This window comes from the organism of the source record quoted next, unplaced genomic scaffold (assembly GCF_019419815.1).
Source record: "Pyrus x bretschneideri cultivar Hongxiangsu unplaced genomic scaffold, Pyrus_bretschneideri_v1 Contig27, whole genome shotgun sequence".
Classification (NCBI taxonomy): Eukaryota; Viridiplantae; Streptophyta; class Magnoliopsida; order Rosales; family Rosaceae; genus Pyrus; species Pyrus x bretschneideri.
The window spans coordinates 904,010-925,084 of NW_025999579.1; the positions used below are offsets into that span (position 1 = coordinate 904,010).

Below are 21,075 nucleotides of genomic sequence, written 5' to 3' on the forward strand. Positions count from 1 at the left end.
GTCAACTTATAGCTCACCAAATACTAGATCTCTCTCTCTCTCTCTCTCTCTCTCTCTCTCTTGCCCGTGCCACACTTAGACACATCCAAGTCAACATATATCTCACCACATGCAAGATTAGTGTGTGCTGCAATTCTACTTGTATATGAATAAACTGCATCGTGTTACTCTTAGATATAACTGTGAACCATGCAGACAGTCCACACTGCCATAACTTGGATTCATGTAAACGAGTAAATCAAAGATATGACCAAATACTTCTCAAATTGAATTGAAATCACAAAGTCGAAAGAACACAAAACGAGTCATGGGTCATTCTAAAATTGCACAACAACAACAAACTTAACTTAATGGACAAGGTCATCATCTCTACCAATAAAGACAGTTATGCTAACCTCCTATTCGATTTACAGACCCTTAATTTACCTCTTATGTGCCCTTCATTTTCTCTAACAGGTACATCAGCAAGGCTTTCTCAACTTTGGAGCATAGGTGGCTGCTGAGCTTCAATATCTAATGGGGTGTTAATGTCCATGGTTGCAAGCCCTTCTAATTCTTGGATTGCCGCAATGGCAGTGCCTGCGCTTTCAGGGGTTAAGTAAGGTTTTAGCGCACCAACAGCCTGTCCCACTTTGAATTGCTGCAAATAACATAGAAATAGAATAAAGACCATTTCAAAGCCAAAAAGGGAAAATGCAGCCATATTTGATGAAAAAATGGGGGAAATTATTCAACTTACAAAGTACTCAAGTTTCCTCTTAAATTCTCCATTGGCAACCGATTTTGGATCAGGCGCTTCAGTTATTTCAGCCAATGCATTCTTTTTCCAAAAATAGAACACAAAATTGAAATAATTCCAAGTAAGTAGGGCAGCAGGAGGAAAACAATATTACCACATATTGGAAATAAACGAAGAAAAAGGAACTTTCCTTTTCCCAAAATCACAACAAATAAATATTTACTTTTGGACAACAAAACAATACAAATACAGGTTTGATTTATGAAAATTTCTTTAAAGTACTCAAGGTTGAACTCTTATATAAGCATTGGTAATATTTTATTCGTTGAAATGAATATGGTACTGTTCATTGCCTAGGGACAGTCTTTCTTACCAATTTTCAATTCTATTTTACCCATAACTCCGTAATCCCCACTATTCTAAAAACCTCCACTAGGTCCGTCTTGGCGCTAACGGTTGGCTACTGCCCCTATTAATCCTTAGGCATTTGAAAATTAAGAAAGGGCGCCTAGAATTGCCTAGGCGCCCGCCTAACCCGCCTAGTTCACAACTCTCACTTAGACAAAAGATAAATAACTTTCATTTCGCGTTTTATTTTTTAAATAAATTGTAAGAGGCTTGTTGAGTACTTGGATGAACACTCATCATATGGGGCCTATTCCACATGTTTTCGAAATGTTCTAATACTTTATAATCTATATGTCATTCTATTTTGTAGTTTATGTATCCCAATACAATTACGTATTTTTTTTAAATATAAGTAGACATGTACTTATATGTTACATAATAAATTTAAACAAAATTAAAAAAAAACCGCCTAGGCCCCTGTGCCGCCGACTACCACCTTTTAGAACCTTGCTAATCCCTATGCATTTCGTTAATATTTTTAGTTTCAAACCAATTCCTATGTTCATTTTTCGATAACCAATTACTGCTCTTATCATAGCTACTTAGATAACTCTACAGCCTTTTCTCTGTAGAAATCCACCAGCCAGTACATAACCCCTATAACTACATACAGAAAATAAACGAAGAAAAGTTGCATAATTTTGCTTTCCCCAACACTCAATACAAAATAAATATTTATTTTTGGACTGGAAATTATACAGAATTGACCAATGGAAATTTCGGTAAAACAATTAAAGTCAAACTCAGATTAAAATTTTACATAAGCATCGATTGTTCGCTGAAATGAAACTTGTACCGCTCCTTCAATTGTTTAGCCGATGACAAAAAATCTAAGGGAACGAGAGCGTGCCTTATAGACTTATAGTACTAATTTTCAAATTTTTATTCTTTCTATTTTATCCTTTTAACTCTCTATGCATTTCATTATGTTAATTTTTTTTTATTTTCAATCCAATTCCTATGTGCATTTCAGTAGCTAAAATACTGCCTTAATATCTTTTAACTTAAATAATTCTGCAATCTTTCTACTTACCAAATTACAAAGTAGAAATCCACTAGCCAGAGTACCTTAACCCTACAATACCAAATCGTTCTACGACTATCCATTCGGTGTTAAAATACATTTACTTAGTTCTAATGCAATCTGAATCTAGTTAGTTTCTCAAAAAAAAAGTTTTCAGTATCAACCACACTGACCAACATTAACATTTAATAGTCATCTACCACAATCAAAGCACCAATACACAAGGTTGTATACTAGGGAAAGCAGATAACAAGAGCATTACCTTCCTGGGCCTGCCAACGGGTCTTCCACTCTTTCTCAAGGGCCGCTCTATTCCAGGCAGCCCAGGTGGCCGGTCACGCTTACCGGGCACCAAACCACCAACACGCACAGTCGCAGCAGAAGCAGCTTCTTCCTTCTTCTTGGAGGGCCGGCCTCTGCGCTTTGCCCCCAGTTGCGGTTGCTGTGGCGCCACCACATTGGGCACATTGTTCTGCTCAAATGCACCAATGATAGGCACATTGGTGGCGTACGGAAAGTACACGCTCTTTGGCTCAGCTTTCGAGGGCCTCCCGCGGCCCCTCTTCGCAAGTCCGTTAGGGCCTCCAACAGCAGACACGGACTTTGGCTTGGGAGGACGCCCAGCCTTCTTCTTTGGCAACCTGGTGCCAGGCGGACGACCCCGGCCCCGCTTGCCAGACACCGGGCTGCCCACAGCTTGTCCGACTCCAGCACCCACAACCACCTTACGCGGCCGACCTGGGCGCCTCTTCTCCGACCCTGGCTCGTCGGCAAGTCCGAGAGCAACTAGCATGGGCTGGGAATTGGGCTCAGCTGGGACGGGATGGGAATTGAGCTGCTGGGGAATGGGAATGGGTTGTTGGTGGTAGGAATTGGGCTGCTGGGGAATCGGATTGGGTTGCTGTGAAGTGGGCAGCTGGAGAATTGGAATAGGTTGCTGCTGCTGGTGCTGCTGGGGAAAGGGAATGAATTGCTGGGAAATGGGTTGTTGGGAATTAGGCTGGTCAGAAATGGGCTTGTTTTTGGGAGGGCGGCCGCGGCCTCTTGCGGGCCCGGGAGAGGGAATCGCCGCCGTGCCGGCAGCATCAGCAGCTGAAGTAGGAGGAGGGGGAACGGAACCCTCAGATCCAGGAAGCTTGTACGACTTTTTGACCATAAGGAGGTGACCATTGTTCTTCAAGCGCTTAAGGTGGTGAGTCAACAAGGCCGAGTGAGTCGCCGGAAGCCCCGAGTAAACTCGCTCTATGTACTTCGCTATCGCTCTCTTGCTCGACCCGTCCTTCTCCTTTAACGCCGTTATCGCTCCGTATATCATCTGCACCCAAAACAAAAAAACCAGATCAGAAAAAAGCTCGGAGCTTTAGCCAGAGTGGGAGGTGGGGACGGGGTGTGGTTAGTAATTTACCTCGGCGTAAGGAGGGTGATTGGGAGTAGGGTTCGGAGCAGGGGTGGGGTTGGCAGCCACATGGGTAGCGGTGATAATGTTATAATTGTGAGCTTCGACGGCGGCGGGGGTGATGGTTGGGACGGCGGAAAGGGCGGTGACGGGCGGTGGATAAAGATGCGGACTTGAATATGGAGGGGGCGGTGGGTCCATAGATTTAGGGGTACGTTGGACTTGGGACTTGGGTCTTCGGAAGGAGAGAGAGAGGGGGGGATAAGTGAAATTTTGGACAGAGAGAGAGTGAGAGAGAGAGAGAGAGAGAGAGTGAGTAGGAAGAAGATGATGAGTGGCTGATTGGATCGGGAGCGTGGGGAAGGGAGAAAGATGATGGTTGATCGGACGGCTGAGGATTGATTGTGTATTCTTTGCTTAGGTTTATGACGCGGACTTTTCTGTCTTTTTCCTTTATTTCTTTTATTTTCTTCTTTAATCATAAAATATCTATAGATAAGTTATTGGTTTTGCAGTTGAGTCCTTATCTTTCAAACTTATTTCTGTACAAGGACTCTACTCTTGTGATCTTATCCTGCGCTCTTACCTTTCCATGTGTTTTGCAAGTTTACGTTTCAAACTTACCTTGCATCTGCATCCGGCAAATCCGTTGTCATTTTCATCGTATTTCAAATCAGTCGCAAAATAATATTATGTGTTTTAACTTTTTTATATAATTTTTTATAAGTTATTTTGTGTTCAATCTTGATATACTGATACATCATGCTTTTTTACGTTCTTATATCACATGTTGCATTTTTTTCTTGATGTATCAAAATGACATCTTATTTGTAATAAAGTTATTTCCATGTTTACACATAATCTTTCTTTTTCCACCTTTTGCTTATAGTTATAGGATTTTCTCTTTAAAAGGAGACCCATTTGCCTTTTTGTGTTTCCTATAGTAAGTAAAAGACATTTGAATTCTATAAAGTTGACAAACAAGACTAGCATAATTTCATAAACTTTATGAAGTCAATGTGTTAATACAAGTTTTTTCTTTTTTTCCAAAAACTAACACAAGTTTGAATAACCTAATTCCATTTGGGCCATAATTGGAGAAAATAAGTTAAAATGTTAATTAGCTGAAGTCAAATGAAACGTATTAATGAAGTAAGTTGTCAAAGAGATCTTTTTACTATTTTGTGCAAAAAATTATAGAGAGATTATATTTTTGGACTATCTTTTGTCTTCGAAATGATATTTACATGTGCGTCGTAATTGAAGAAATTAAGTTAAAATGTTAATTAGCTCAAGCCAAGTGAAACGCATTAATGAAGTAAGTTGTCAAAGAGATTTTTTTTACTGTTTTTTGTGCAAAAAATTATAGAGAAATTATATTTTTGGACTATGTTTTGTCTTCGAAATGACATTTACATGTGCAACAACATTACATGTTCTTTTAAGCTAAAGAGACTCTTTCAAAAGGATATCCACACGTTAAACAAAAGTTGGTTTCTTCAACTGAACCCAAAATGAATGAGTTATGGATATCATAGTAACCTTTGGTATTCATATATATATATATATATATATAACTGTAACAGCTCGCCACCCTCCTCTGCATCCTTGAAGATGGGAAATCCAGAGTCTTTGAGTAGAACCTAAAATTTGAATTCGACAGTAGGTATACCCGCACTCATCACTTTATCACATGCAAGTATTTTGGTATTTCAAAGTTCTTACACCACGACCACCCTCTGGCAATGAATTATACTATCTGGTACAGTTGAAGACGACAATGGTCTGTCCTGGTCGTTGTTACCGATACTCATATTTGATGAGTTAGTTGATAGCATTAGAACCATTTGGGATGGTACTTGCGGAATCACTGCAGGTTAACGACTTGTGAAATGATTTCCTGGGAACTCCATACCTTCGGTTCAAGGGAAAGGATACCGGCCGCACCTAAAACGTCAAAACGCACAGGAGGACCAGAAAGTGAAAGGTAAAAGAGCACTGATAATCTTAGTAACCCCCAATCAAACCCTGATCCAATGTCTTTCTAGTACTTCAGTCATAAAGTATCAATTTTTTTTGGAATTGGAGTAATGTGATACACATATACGCATAAGCATATATATGTGCTTAGATCCAAAATTACATCATCAGCCCGTGCAATCAAGGTGATTGAGTAAGCATAGTCGGATCGAAGAGTGAAGATCGTTTTGTTATTATTGAAGGACAATATTATGAATTTTATCATAATTATCTTTTAATGATAATTAAGATGAGATATGTATCTCCAAGCTGGAAACACGGTAGCACAATTCAAGTTGATTTTGGATGTTTGGCGTGTGATTGTGTGGGTGTGATCAGTTTGGTTGACTAACAGATTCAAGTGGTATGCTGCAAATTGATTATTATCCATTTAAAGTATGGTGATAATTAATAAACAAATGAATTTGGAGTTCACTTAGACGGTTGAAGGTTATAATGCATGCATGGATAAAATTATAAAGTGATGGTGGAATAAAGAGCACCCCTGAATATCCTTGGCAGGATGCCAAGAATATAGTTGGACAAATTGCATCAGATTGGAACTTGTGGGCTTTGAAAGGATGGGAAAGATGGGATCAAGTTTGAACTTTTTGATCTTGCATGATTGCACCTGGTCAGATTTGGTGGAAAGATGAGTTGATTGCCGTGATGCTTCGGTTTGAAATGCATGGCTAAGAGATAAACTTGCATGCTAATTATTTGCATGCCTTAGTTCCAGCACGTGGAGATCATCAAATACTTGGATAATGATGGACAAAATAAGAAGAAAAGGAGATAATGATGGAGATTTTAAATTGGTTGGATAATTGCATGATAACTTCATGCATTTGGTTGAGTCTGATCCACGCCAAAAATCTCGTGCAATATTCAAGGACCAAGTCGGCGTGTCCCCATAAATACAGAGGCAGTGGCAACAAGAAGAGTCTTCAATTCAACACACAAACTGTCCTGCGCAAACCCTCGCTTTATGCAAAACCTCTCAACAACCTTGAGATTTTTGTTTTTTTTTTTTTCGCCAACACATCTTCAATTTAGATAAACAGCACTGTGAAGGCAACCGGTGAACATCTTCAGTTTGGATAAGCAGCATTGTTGCCATAGAATCAGCCGACTGCGAAGCACCTTCAATTTGGATAAATAGCATTGCGTCAAGACCGACTGATTACCTATCCAAGTCTTGATTGAGAAGGATTTTCGAATCCTTATTGGCGGAGGTCATTTCATTAGCCTTCTCGACGAAGTGAGGTGTTACAGATTACTGGGCTCGGCACATTGATTGGCGAGTTGTTTTATGATTGGGTATTCATACGTAAGTTTTAGAGTTTGGCATTCTGACGACCGAACCACATTCACTATCAAGACATACATTTCTTTTGAGTACTTGTGTTCATATAGTTTTGTATTAGTTCGACATGCTTATACTCTTACGAATATAATCACTGTAACCGAACCAGGCGCCGACGATCCGTAAACTTCGCAAGACTAGCAGCCTTGTCTTCGGGCTCTAGAACCTGAAGGGCGAGACATGTTCCTTCCTTAGCCGCAGTTGCAAGATCAAGAAGTCAGCAGCACACTTAACGCAACATCAACACATTTGACTTCCCGCCCGAACTTGGCCGACGAGTTGGCACGCCCTTCACACAATCGAATGACGTAGTTAGCTTATTAATTGCTCGGCCTGCACGCCACGTAGGCTTGGTAGTTTTTAGGGTCAACAATATGCATTAGATGTATATATGTTATATAAGCAAGAAGCATACCCTCAAACCAATACTAGAAAAAGACGGCGACGGAAGTTGCTACAAATAAAACCTACTTTAAGAAAAATGTACGGTCTAATGAGGCTACTACGACTTTTGTCCCTGCTCGACGGTAGGTCTTGCAATCGAGCTCTGTTTCTGCTTTTGCACTTAGCACCAATTATATGTACAGAACGAAACAATGGACTAAATTGATTGGATCAATTTCACCATGTAGTTGTTAGAAACAAGTAATTAGGTAATGGCAATCAGAACAATTTTGCCTACGATCGGAGTTCTTCCATGTGAGAGAAGGCACTTCACAGTCTTGAGCAAGGTCTTAACGCATAGAAAACTAATCAGATAACTGTATTCAAGTCATAGCCGAAAATTGTACAATCAATTTGATTTGTAGAATACACATATTACCTCTAGAGATGTTCTAAAACTCTTTTGTTGTTGTTTTCCTAAGTTTTAATCAACGTACTTATTTTTTATTAGTAACATGTTATATAACTTACAAATATGATCTAAAATTTTGATTTCTCTAGCATTAGTCTTTTATAAATTAGTCCTATTGAGTCTAGCTCAAAGTTTATAGATTAGCAATAGCAAATATATTACACAATGTTAACACACATCAACTAACCTTTACCAATTATAGACTCCTTTTTTTAAGTACTTTTAAAATGATTGAAAACATTTATGAAAATCTTTAGTAAAAATGCAAGTAAATTTTGAAAAAACATTAGAAGTGCTAAGTGGTGGTGCTTATTGTAGAAATACTTTAAGTGCTTTTGAAATAGAAATACAGTCACCATCCTCCGTCATTTTAAAAATATTTCTAAACGAGGCTTATGTTAAGCACTTTCAAAGCTAGCTATAACTCATAATTAAAATACTTTTGTGAATAGTTGTTAGCTAATTTAGCCTTTAGAACAAACAATAAAAGAAAATGTTTAGCTTTAGCTAACATTAAAATTCAGTCCCTCTTTTCTTTTGGCCACCCTCCAAGTCTCTTGTGGTGAAAAAAGAAAAAATGCACTCTTAAAACAAAACAATTTTTCAGTCATATTCATGACAATTTTTAAAATATAGCTATTAGGGAATGGCGTGAGTCATTTGATATTATAGCATAGGTTATTTTTAAGGCTAGTTTGAAAGTACTATTAAAATAGTTGAAAATGCTTTTGATGAAAATATTTTTAAAATTATTCTTTAAAAAAAATGTAAGTGAATCTCGATTTTTTTCAGGAAACATTTCAAATACTTTTAGAATTGAAACTCAAAAATATTTTTACTAAAAGCATTTACATTCATGTTAAAAACACTGACAAACAAACAAATTCTTATTTAATTGTAAGTAAAATAATTTTTTTGTTAAAATTCAAAATTTTCTGAATTACCAATTGATTTCATATAAAGGAAAACTAACGAAAAGTAAAAAAAACCTTTCATTTTAATGAAAATCCATTTTTAAAGGTATAGTGAATAACACAAAAGAAATGTATAAATGTGATTTTTTTGTAAAAAATGAACAGTATCAGAAATGTTTTGTTAAACTTTTCTTCATATAATGTGTGAATATACATAAAAGAAAAATACCCATCTCCGAAAATACAAAGCTTGGTAAAGACCTGACAATTGACGTTGCGATCCATCGCCATCTGATTCAAAACTCTCTCTACACAGAGACCATCGGGCCCGAAAGAAAATCTCCGAGGAAATAGTGCCGTGAGAGGAGAGAGAAAGCAGGCAATGCTGCAATTGTGTGGCTGAGAGAGGAGAGAGGAGAGAGAGAGAGAGCGGGCAGAGTATATGGGGAGTGGAGCTACTCTGGTGGAGGGTGTTCGTCGCTGGTTTCAACGTCGCTCTTATAATACTAATCATAATTATAACAACAACAACAACAACAACAAAATTAATAAACTTGGCAATGATCACAACCATGGCCACGTCTCCGATTTAAGCGCCCAACCGTCCGATTCTCATCAGCGGGAACAAAAACGAGGCCGGGAGAACCAACAGCAGTTGGAGTTTGAGGTTGAGGACGACTTTGACATTTCGGGATTGAAGGTCATCAGAGTTCCCACAAGGGCCGACTTTACAGCTGCTCACCCCATGGATTCACAGAAGAAGGTTCCTTTTTTTTTTTTTTTTTTACGATCTGGGTTTCTTTTGTTTTAGGATTTGTTCATCTGGGTATTGATCTGATTTGGGTTTTCTTGCTTTTGATTCCTGCTTGGTTGAATGTGGATTGTTTTGTTAGGATTTGATTGGTTAGGTAAATGCATCAATCAAAACTGAATTGTAACTGTTAATGGGGTAATTTATTGGATACCTCCAAAAAATTTGAACTTGACGGTGTTGGAGATAGAAAGAGGTGGACTTTTGATACAACGATATTGGGGAGGGGGAATTCGGGACCTCGGGGATGAAAGAGTGAATGTTCTTAATCAACTTAGCGATAAGCCCATTGCGAAGATAATTCTTTTATTAACCTGAGAATGTGCTAGTTTTTGCAGTTCTGTTTGAATTCTTTAAAAAGCAATTTTTGGATCAAACTAGCGATGGATGGAATTTGAAGGGATGAAAATGTTCTGTTGTTTCCTTACTCTTTCTATGCCTGTTTATAGATAATCCCGTATATTTTGATTGCAAATAATGGTTGTTGATCTTTATGCAGGGTAATCTAGAAACAGAATTCTTCACCGAGTATGGAGAGGCAAGTCGATACCAAGTTCAGGAAGTCATTGGGAAAGGAAGTTATGGTGTTGTGGGTTCTGCAATTGACACGCACACTGGAGAAAAGGTTGCAATCAAGAAAATTAATGATGTTTTCGAGCATGTTTCGGATGCTACAAGGATCCTGAGAGAGATTAAGCTCCTTCGCTTGCTTCGTCATCCTGATATTGTTGAAATAAAGCACATCATGCTTCCTCCTTCACGACGAGAGTTCAGAGATATTTATGTTGTTTTTGAGTTGATGGAATCTGACCTTCACCAAGTTATTAAGGCAAATGATGATCTTACTCCTGAACATTATCAGTTTTTCTTGTACCAGCTTCTCCGTGGCCTAAAGTATATTCATACAGGTTGGTACTTTGCGTTCATTTCTTTTGGCTTTTGCTGTAGTAATGATAACTATTAATTAATTTTCCTCTGTTTCTTGTAGCAAATGTATTTCATCGAGATTTAAAGCCAAAAAACATTCTTGCTAATGCTGACTGCAAATTAAAGATATGCGACTTTGGCCTTGCTCGTGTATCTTTCAATGATGCCCCGTCTGCTATTTTTTGGACAGTAAGTTGTTCAGTTATGCAAATCATTGCATGTCACCACACTACTCCTAAAATCTGTATTTTTGTGGTTGCTAATTAGAAGTTGCTGTTTTCTTTAATTTATAAGTTGCAAATACTAGGCCTATAAACAATACTTCTTGTGGACTAAGCTTCTTACTTTTATGAAGGATTATGTTGCAACTCGATGGTACCGTGCTCCTGAGCTTTGTGGTTCATTTTTCTCAAAAGTAAGCTACACTTCATTTCTAAGATCTTATGTTGTATATACGTATCTATTGGAGGATAAGAGGATTCTTTATTTTTGACTGTAGATTTAATTTCTATGACCATAATTTTTGCAGTACACTCCTGCAATTGATATTTGGAGCATAGGATGCATATTTGCGGAAATAGTCACTGGCAAGCCGCTGTTTCCTGGTAAAAATGTGGTGCACCAATTGGATCTCATGACTGATTTGCTTGGCACGCCTTCTGCAGAATCCATTGCAAGGGTTAGTTATTTTATTCTAATAAATCTACTTGGTCATCAACAGGCACACTAATTATGTTTCGTGCTAGCCAAATTAAGAAAAAGCTTTTAGCAGGCTGCCACTGAACTTCTCAGTCTGCTCTTACAATTGTCGTAGCAAGCCATCTATACGTAACTGCCAAATTCTTATTTATCACATCAAATAATTTCTTTTTCATGACACTGGTAGATTCGGAATGAAAAAGCAAGAAGGTACCTGAGTAGCATGCGGAAAAAACAACCAGTTCCTTTCACACATAAGTTCCCTGGTGCTGATCCATTGGCTCTTCGCCTACTGGAGCGGCTCCTTGCCTTCGACCCGAAAGATCGTCTGACAGCTGAAGAGGTAAGGTTAAATACTTTGAGTACATGCAACATTTAACATTTATGTCATATATTGTATACCATGATGCATCCTTCAAAACTGCTTGGGATCACAGTACCTCGTAAATCCCTAATTCTTACGCTTGCAGGCATTAGCTGATCCTTACTTTCATGGTTTGGCAAATGTTGACCGTGAGCCGTCCACCCAACCCATTTCAAAACTTGAGTTTGAGTTTGAAAGAAGGAAATTGACAAAAGATGATGTTAGAGAGTTAATCTATAGGGAGGTATGGCCTTAAAGTTTTATACTTGTTGCTTTCTAGCCTTCTGTTTTCCTCCGCTTCACTTTTGCTATAACAAATCTTGTGTTGAAACAGATTTTAGAGTATCATCCACAGATGCTGCAGGAGTATCTCCGAGGTGGAGATCAGACTAGCTTTATGTATCCTAGGTGAGGAACCTATTGATTTTCTGAATAATGAATCATTCTTTTGATTATTCAATCAGTTGAACCTCAATGCATGGGAGGGGTTTATGGGAAACGGGAGGGCCACTTCCTGTTTATGTGTTCCAGCCATTGGGCCTAAACAAAAACAAAAACAAAAACCTTGAGTTGAACTAGCTTATAATAATAGTAGTTTTCCATTCACCACTTCGCTTTGCAAGCCTCCATTCTAAACTTTTGGTGCTTGGAGTTATTAACCTTGTAACATCGGTTTTTGTAATTCTAGTGGTGTTGATCGATTCAAGCGGCAGTTTGCACATCTCGAGGAGCATCATGGTAAAGGTGAAAGGAGTACTCCTCCACTCCAAAGGCAACATGCTTCCTTGCCCAGGTATGTTTTGGATAAGCATTTAAGGACTAAGTTTGATTTAGATGTCTTGACTCTTGAGGCACAAATCAAATCGCTTCTAGCTTCTACCTTGTTAGTTCATCTTAATTTATGTGTCATATTGTTCCTCAGAGAGCGGGTTTGTGGACCCAAGAATGAGAATGCTGGCCAAGACAATGACTTGGAAAGGACTGCTGCTTCTGTTGCCTCAACTCTTGAGAGTCCTCCAGGGTCAGATCAGAATGATGGCACTCTAAATGAGGATGGACAAAATGGACCTAGCAAGACAAACTACACACCAGTAACTAGTCGTAGCCTATTGAAGAGTGCCAGCATTAGTGCTTCCAAGTGCATAGGTGTAAAGCCAATAAAAGATTCGGAGGTAAGTAACATCGTTTCATATGTACCTCACTTCCTCTAGTTTGATCATGACTCAGGCATCTTTCATAGTATCTTGTGATAGATCTCCGTTACACTTAAAAAGGTCGCTGGTTGTCTGAAAATCAAAGTGTCTCAAACTTGAGTGAGCAATCACACTTTATATATTAACAGATACAATATAAAATTAAGTTTGGGATTGTGATAAAAACGTTAGTAATGGTATTGTGTTGCTTCTGTCTTTATAGTTCTTGTTTTAGTCAATCCATTCCGGGCTACTGACATATGATGCTCAGAGCGGATGCAAAATGATGGATCCGTCATATAAAATGCTTATATGGATGCACATCACCCCTTTCCTTTGGAAATAATCATTATTTTTCCCACAGGAGGAAGCAATTGGGGAGATCAATGATGAGTCAGTTGATAGTTTGACACAAAAGGTTGAAGCTCTTCGCGCTTGATTCATCTTCATCGATCTGTGGTAGAAAAAACAGGTGTAACTTTGTGGTCCGCCTCCTTTCCCCGTATTTAGTAGAAAGGGTGTTCTGTAACAGTCGACATTCGAAATCAAAAATATATACAAGTTACTTGAGTTAGAAGCTAACACCGTATAGGAGGAGGAGGACTCGATTTATTTTTCCTTCATTGTGTAAGTGTAACCACAATGCATAGGAAGGAAATTGCTCTGTTGTAAGTTGTAACTATTTATATTTGAACAAGACAACAAATTAATGTATTTTGTTTTCCCATTGTTTAGAGATTGTGTGATATGTATGGTAGAAACAAATTGATGGAAATACAACTTATATTATTATCTTGTGAACAAATTAATATTAGTATTTTTTGTATTTTATACAAGAAATATTCTACTCTTCGGAACTAATCTAGACATGGGGAGAAGGATTCGAACTCAGGTTCATAGGTGTGTACCTCTGCTCTACCACCTCAGCTTGCATTTACAGGGAGAGTGCCATGATTACGTCAGCTACCAATATTGTCTAGCTGGGCATCTTTTTTGATACAAATATACTGGAGGAGAGGGAATCGAACTCCGGACCTTAGGTGCAAGGTTTATTTCTCTTAACCAATGCACAGAAATAGACTGTTTTTTCCCTAACCTCTCCTTCACTTGTAACATGGCAAAATTATCTAGCCGCTTCCATCTAATCATTTTGAGGAAATTTTAGCAATGGTCTTTTAATTTTAACTTAATTGGAATAAGGATAACGTTAGGAAGGCCAAAATTTTAAACCAAAATTGCAAACCAAATAATTTATCATCAATATAAAATAAGCACGTTAATCAATATTTAATTAATAATCTAATCATCAACTACCACTCATTTGGTTTACAAAATTTGATTTGAAAATTTGGTCTTCTCGTAATATCCTCGAAATAATAGGTTCTCAACTAAAAATCTGTGATCATTGATTCCTTGACTTATCAAAACGTGTAGCTATGATAATTTTTGTCGACTTTGTCAAAATTTCCGTCAAAATGAGCACACACGAGGCTGAATTAAAGGGTAAATATGAAAAACCAAATGAGAAAATTGTAGCAATGGTTCTACTTTATCTCAATTATAGCAATGGTTTCTCAACTTTATCACAATTTTAGTAATGATCCCTCTTTAACCCGATTGTAACAGTGATTCTGACTCATTTTGATGGAAGTTTTGGCGGAGTTGACCAAAAAAATCATAGTTGCATGTTTTGATGACTTAAGAGACCATTACGCCAATCAGATTAAAGTTGAAGGACCACTGCTGTAATTTTCTTAATCATTTCATATGTTCATCACTGGGATGTATTTCTCCTCCATCGAACTTTCTCTTACCACTCCGATTTCTGATTAGTAATCACCAAATATACTTCGCCGTGGTGTAGACAAATAAATGTTTTCTTGCACACACACACTGTAAATACACCACCAATGGCGGAAGCAGGGATGATCTGACGGACCATTTCAAAGAACGGAGAGTAACTGCAATAGGAATCCTCAACTTTCTTTAATTCATCGCAATGAAGTCATCGACTCTCACCAGCAATCCCCGCATGAACAATTACACGAGCAGCCTTTTCATCTAATTTGGTATTGCCATGAATCCGGCTTGCACCTATAGTCGAGTTAAGTGTATCACAAATCAGATATGGGAAACCCAACCTACCCTAATGTTGTACTTGTCCTTTACATGGCTTCTAAGTTCTATGTTGTTTGCATGTGTGCTACAAAATCATGAACTTTGGCCTTGACAAAAATTGGATTAATTTAATTGAAGGAGAGATCAAGATTGTTAACCTAGCGCACTACTACAAAAGGGGGCTATAGTGTCAGAGGGTGGTGTCGCTTTAATCTAATATAGTAGCGGATTAGGCAGTTGCGACACTAACTGAACATGACGTCGGATTTACTGTCGCTTATAAGCGTTATTAAATGTTTATGTCGCTTTTAAACCGACGTAAACATATATTTTAATAATTTTTAAATACTAGTGTCGCTTTTAAACCGACGTAAACATTATTTTAATAATTTTTAAATACTAGTGTCGCTTTTAAGCGACATAAAGTGTGTATATATATATATATATATTAAATTATATATATTAAATTAAATTTTATATCCCTAAAAACTATAATAATTATATATATATATATATATATTAAATTAAATTTTAAAAAATTGGTGATCATTGGATTGGCTTAAATATACATACGATTTAATTTCTTAAGTGTTATACATACAAAATAAATAAATTTAAATCTACTTAATATATATATATATACACACACACACCATTGAACTTGATTGGATACGAATTCTATGAAACTAATTTCGACAGTTATAAACGAAAAATCACGATTTAACGGTTATTTTAACTCCGATTTTGATGATTTTTTACAGCTACACTCCTGACCCTATATGAATACAATGAATGGATTCGATCTTCAAATTAAAATATTTACACAAGTGGATACCACAAAATCTTATGTTATACTTAATGAAAGTATAAATAAACTCTAAGTGTTAGTCAATCTATTGTTTTGATGGGATATGAATTCTCCGAAACTAATTTCAACGATCCCAACCGTCAAACTTGTTTGCATATGCTTCGAGATCACGTCAGCAAAAAATCACAAAAAACAAACATTCAGAGATCAAGTAACGGGACAAAGCTTTTCGACGGTTATAAACGAAAAATCACGATTTAACGGTTATTTTAACTCCGATTTTGATGATTTTTTACAGCTAAACTCCTTGACCCTATATGAATACAATGAATGAATTCGATCTTCAAATTAAAATATTTACACAAGTAGATACCACAAATCTTATGTTATACTTAATGAAAGTATAAATAAACTCTAAGTATTAGTCAATCTATTGTTTTGATGGGATACGAATTCTCCGAAACTAATTTCAACGATCCCAACCGTCAAACTTGTTTGCATATGCTTCAAGATCACATCAGCAAAAAATCACAAAAAACAAACATTCAGAGATCAAGTAACGGGACAAAGCTTTTCGACGGTTATAAACGAAAAATCACGATTTAACGGTTATTTTAACTTCGATTTTGATGATTTTTTACAGCTACATTCCTTGACCCTATATAAATAGAATGAATGAATTCGATCTTCAATTTAAAATATTTACATAAGTGGATACCACAAAATCTTATGTTATACTTAATGAAAGTATAAATAAACTCTAAGTGTTAGTCAATCTATTGTTTTGATGGGATACGAACTCTCCGAAACTAATTTCAACGATCCCAACCGTCAAACTTGTTTGCATATGCTTCGAGATCACGTCAGCAAAAAATCACAAAAAACAAACATTCAGAGATCAAGTAACGGGACAAAGCTTTTCGACGGTTATAAACGAAAAATCACGATTTAACGGTTATTTTAACTCCGATTTTGATGATTTTTTACAGCTACACTCCTTGACCCTATATGAATACAATGAATGAATTCGATCTTCAAATTAAAATATTTACACAAGTAGATACCACAAAATCTTATGTTATACTTAATGAAAGTATAAATAAACTCTAAGTATTAGTCAATCTATTGTTTTGATGGGATACGAATTCTCCGAAACTAATTTCAACGATCCCAACCGTCAAACTTGTTTGCATATGCTTCAAGATCACATCAGCAAAAAATCACAAAAAAAAAACATTCAGAGATCAAGTAACGGGACAAAGCTTTTCGACGGTTATAAACGAAAAATCACGATTTAACGGTTATTTTAACTTCGATTTTGATGATTTTTTACAGCTACATTCCTTGACCCTATATAAATAGAATGAATGAATTCGATCTTCAATTTAAAATATTTACATAAGTGGATACCACAAAATCTTATGTTATACTTAATGAAAGTATAAATAAACTCTAAGTGTTAGTCAATCTATTGTTTTGATGGGATACGAATTCTCCGAAACTAATTTCAACGATCCCAACCGTCAAACTTGTTTGCATATGCTTCGAGATCACGTCAGCAAAAAATCACAAAAAACAAACATTCAGAGATCAAGTAACGGGACAAAGCTTTTCGACGGTTATAAACGAAAAATCACGATTTAACGGTTATTTTAACTCCGATTTTGATGATTTTTTACAGCTACACTCCTTGACCCTATATGAATACAATGAATGAATTCGATCTTCAAATTAAAATATTTACACAAGTAGATACCACAAAATCTTATGTTATACTTAATGAAAGTATAAATAAACTCTAAGTATTAGTCAATCTATTGTTTTGATGGGATACGAATTCTCCGAAACTAATTTCAACGATCCCAACCGTCAAACTTGTTTGCATATGCTTCAAGATCACATCAAAAAATCACAAAAAACAAACATTCAGAGATCAAGTAACGGGACAAAGCTTTTCGACGGTTATAAACGAAAAATCACGATTTAACGGTTATTTTAACTCCGATTTTGATGATTTTTTACAGCTACATTCCTTGACCCTATATGAATAGAATGAATGAATTCGATCTTCAATTTAAATTAGTTTTTTTAAATATTTTGAAACCCAGTGTCGCTTTTAAGCGACATATTGATTTAAATTAGTTTTTCGTTTTATAACCATCGAAAAGTTCCATAGAATTTGTATCCCATCAAGTTCAATGGTGTGTGTATATATATATATATATTTATTAAGTAGATTTAAATTTATTTATTTTGTATGTATAACACTTAAAGAAATTGAATGGTATGTATATTGAAACTGATCCAACGGTCACCAATTTTTAAAATTTAATTTAATATATATATATAATTATTATAGTTTTTAGGGGTATAAAATTGTTACATTAATATATATAATTATTATAGTATTTTTTAGGGTTATAAAATTAATATATATAAAATTATAGTATTTGAAATATTAGGCGGGAAATTTCCCGCTTGTTTGAATGGATGGAGAGACTTAGTGTCGGTTTTAACCGACGCTAGTGTCATTAAAGCGACGCTATGTGAATTTCAAAAAATGTGTCAGAAGTTGGCGTCGGTTAAAAGCGACGCTAGTTTCATTAAAGCGGTTAAAAGCGACGCTAGTTTCATTAAAGCGACGCAAGTTTCATTAAAGCGACGCTATGTGAATTTCAAAAAGTGTCAGAAGTTTGTGTCGGTTTAAAGCGACGCTAGTTTCATTAAAGCGACGCGAGTTTCATTAAAGCGACGCTATGTGAATTTCAAAAAAAGTGTCAGACGTTTGCGTCGGTTTTAACGGACGCAAACTAAGTACCCATATTTAAACCCCTCTCTTTCCCATTTCAACCGTGCTTTCATTTCTCCCCCAATTTCAGACTTTCTTCTTCTCCTTCCCCATTTCATCTGTGCGTCCCCTTCTTCCTCCTTTTCATTTTTTCCTCAACTCCTTCCCCGTTTGCTTTGGATCACCAGTTTGAAGATCAACATTCTGAAGAACTCCAATTCGAGGAGGAAGAGCTTGAAGGTGGTTCATTTTTAAATTATTATGATTATTAATTTTAGTTTCTATTTTGTATTCTAAATAGTTTTATGCTTAAATTGAAAATTTATTTTTGTTTCTTGGTTTTTAATTGTTTTTTTTGTATTTATGCATGTTGGATCTGAAGAGCAAGGACACTGGAAATCGCAGATCCATAATTTTTTAAAGGTATAAAACCTGAGTTTAATCTATAGAGATTAGAGCCTTAATGTTGAAGTAGTAAAGTATTGGAGCACTGATCTGATGGCAAGCATGGCAGCATGGAGTTGCTAGTATTATATATGGCACTATGGAGCTACAAAATATGTGGTCTTCAACAAAGGCAAGCACAGGAAAGCATGGAGGATGAATTTTTGTAAATTATATGGAATGTTAGATGTAAAACATTTGTATATTATGGCACTATTTTTCTTTTGAATTATTTTTATTATTGTTTGTTTTGGCCTAAAATTGAAATTTATTATTTCGATTATATAATTTTTTTGAGTTATAATTATTTGAGAACGAATACAGAAACAGATTTCGACTTTTTTTTTAATTATTATTATCAAAGGTGGTGTCGCTTTAAATCGTCACTAGTTTGCATATTTTATTTATTTAATTGTTCTCTAACGTCGCTTTAAACCGTCACTAGTTTGCATATTTTATTTAGTTAATTGTTGACTAGCGTCGCTTTAAACCGACGTTAACATCAGCGTCGCTTTAAACCGACGCTGCGTAGTGGCGGATTAAGCGAACAAAGCGACGCTGAAGCCCTTTAGTGACGGTAGCAATGGCGTCGCTATTCCAATCCGACATTGCAGTGTTTTATGTCGGATTTTTGCCAAATTTCCGACAGAAATCGGGGTTTCTTGTCGGTTTTTGGTCCGCCGGTGATAGCCTATATTGTAGTAGTGGCGGAACACTACAGCTCTCTCACAAGCATGATAGCAACATGAATTGGTAAACTATTTGTGCTTTTTTGTGAGATTAGCTTAACAACAGATGTGATCATGTTGCTTGATCAAAGATTTTCTCCCATTGAGAAAACTATCAAACTATTTTAGGTAAAAGTTGTCATTTGATTAACATAAACCTGCCAAGTTAGGCCATCTCCAACCGAAGGGTCTAGAGGGCCAGAGAGCCGAAAATAGCCCTAAAACCGTCTCTAACCGAAGGCTAGGCCAAAGGGCTCATGGGCCCCATTGGACAAAAAAGGCCAAATGGCCAATCGGCCGGCCCAAATGAGCCAGCTAGCCGGCCTCGAGCCAAGCTAAAAAATTTGAATCACAACGGCTAGTTGATGTCAGCAAGCCGTTATTTATTTATCTTTTTTTGGGCCAAAAATTTAAAAAGAATATTTAATTAAGGGCCAGAAAGGTGATTGGTTATATGCGGGGATGTTGCTTTTATAAGCATGTTTGATTGCTCAAACCTCTCCCACAACTGATATGGGACAAATATAATTGGTGCCACACATGCAAGCTTTTGCTTGCTCAATTCTCTCCTGTTGTGGGACAAATATAATGAGTGCCCGAAATATAAGCTTTCTATTAGACATGGTAAATGTGCATTTATACATGTAACTATGCAAACTAAGTTGTACTAGTAATTGGACACTTAATTTAAAAAATTAATTTAACATATAACTGTTAACAGCCGCAAGTAGACATGAAAGTGGCGCCAATTATTACGACGAAGTAAGTGTTTTCACAATTTATTTTAAATATTTAATTATTTTAAATTTAAATAATAAATTATATTTGGCCCTTTGACCTTCGGTTGGAGATGGTTTTTTGTGATAGGGTTAAAATGAGCTTTGGTCCTCGGTTGGAGATGATAAGAAATATGACCTTACACTGTTCATTAAAATATTAATTTCTTGAAAGTTCAGAAGGTTAAAACGAGCTAGCCAACCTTTGATTGAAGATGACCTTAGACCTAATTAAAACTTTTTGGGAAATTGGGACCTACTGCTATACATCACATAATTGAAATTTTGAGTGGAATGTCTAATTGATGAGGACTCACATCCAGGCAAAACCTTTGGCTATAGGATTGAGGGCTGCCATCAATTTACAAATGAAAAGAATTGATTTGAAAAGTGTAGTCTGCTTATCCTGACTACAAAAGCTTGATGCACAGGTATTCCTCGTGTTAGTAATATAATTTAGTATTTGTTTTTTTTTTCTTTAAAAACAGACAACCAGTTATTAGCTTTGCTATAATAATTTACTTTTTTTATGGTAAGAAAAACTCACAGAGGTATTTCAATATTTCTTAAACCCTATAATTAATTAGTAGACGATGACATTGATAATTCAGTTGCTTTAAAGTCAAAGTCTGTCAACTACTTTGTAGATTTTTAATAACTCGAAATGTCTCTCATTTTTTGGCCGAATCGTAATTTG

The 21,075-nt window shown here is 36.3% G+C and overlaps 2 protein-coding genes and 1 long non-coding RNA gene across 3 annotated transcripts; 2 read left to right on the plus strand and 1 right to left on the minus strand.

The window, feature by feature from the left end:
- Positions 1 to 247: 247 nt before the first annotated feature.
- LOC103950583 (synapsin-1) lies at positions 248 to 3,869 on the minus strand. Its single transcript, XM_009361814.3, has 4 exons — positions 3,577 to 3,869; positions 2,434 to 3,486; positions 740 to 820; positions 248 to 640 (listed from the first exon to the last, which is right to left on the minus strand). Exons 1-4 carry the CDS (start codon positions 3,766 to 3,768, stop codon positions 476 to 478), a joined length of 1,491 nt encoding a protein of 496 aa, XP_009360089.2. The 5' UTR covers positions 3,769 to 3,869; the 3' UTR covers positions 248 to 475.
- A 5,098-nt stretch (positions 3,870 to 8,967) lies between these two features.
- LOC103950584 (mitogen-activated protein kinase 9) lies at positions 8,968 to 13,521 on the plus strand. The gene is made up of 11 exons (XM_009361815.3): positions 8,968 to 9,485; positions 10,033 to 10,441; positions 10,522 to 10,649; positions 10,816 to 10,875; positions 10,990 to 11,139; positions 11,347 to 11,502; positions 11,630 to 11,767; positions 11,858 to 11,931; positions 12,212 to 12,316; positions 12,446 to 12,695; positions 13,081 to 13,521. Exons 1-11 carry the CDS (start codon positions 9,165 to 9,167, stop codon positions 13,153 to 13,155), a joined length of 1,866 nt encoding a protein of 621 aa, XP_009360090.2. The 5' UTR covers positions 8,968 to 9,164; the 3' UTR covers positions 13,156 to 13,521.
- Positions 13,522 to 18,308: 4,787 nt separating this feature from the next.
- On the plus strand, positions 18,309 to 18,847 carry LOC125478836. The gene is made up of 2 exons (XR_007259623.1): positions 18,309 to 18,670; positions 18,813 to 18,847. It is a non-coding gene; the product is annotated as an uncharacterized LOC125478836 (long non-coding RNA).
- Positions 18,848 to 21,075: the final 2,228 nt, after the last annotated feature.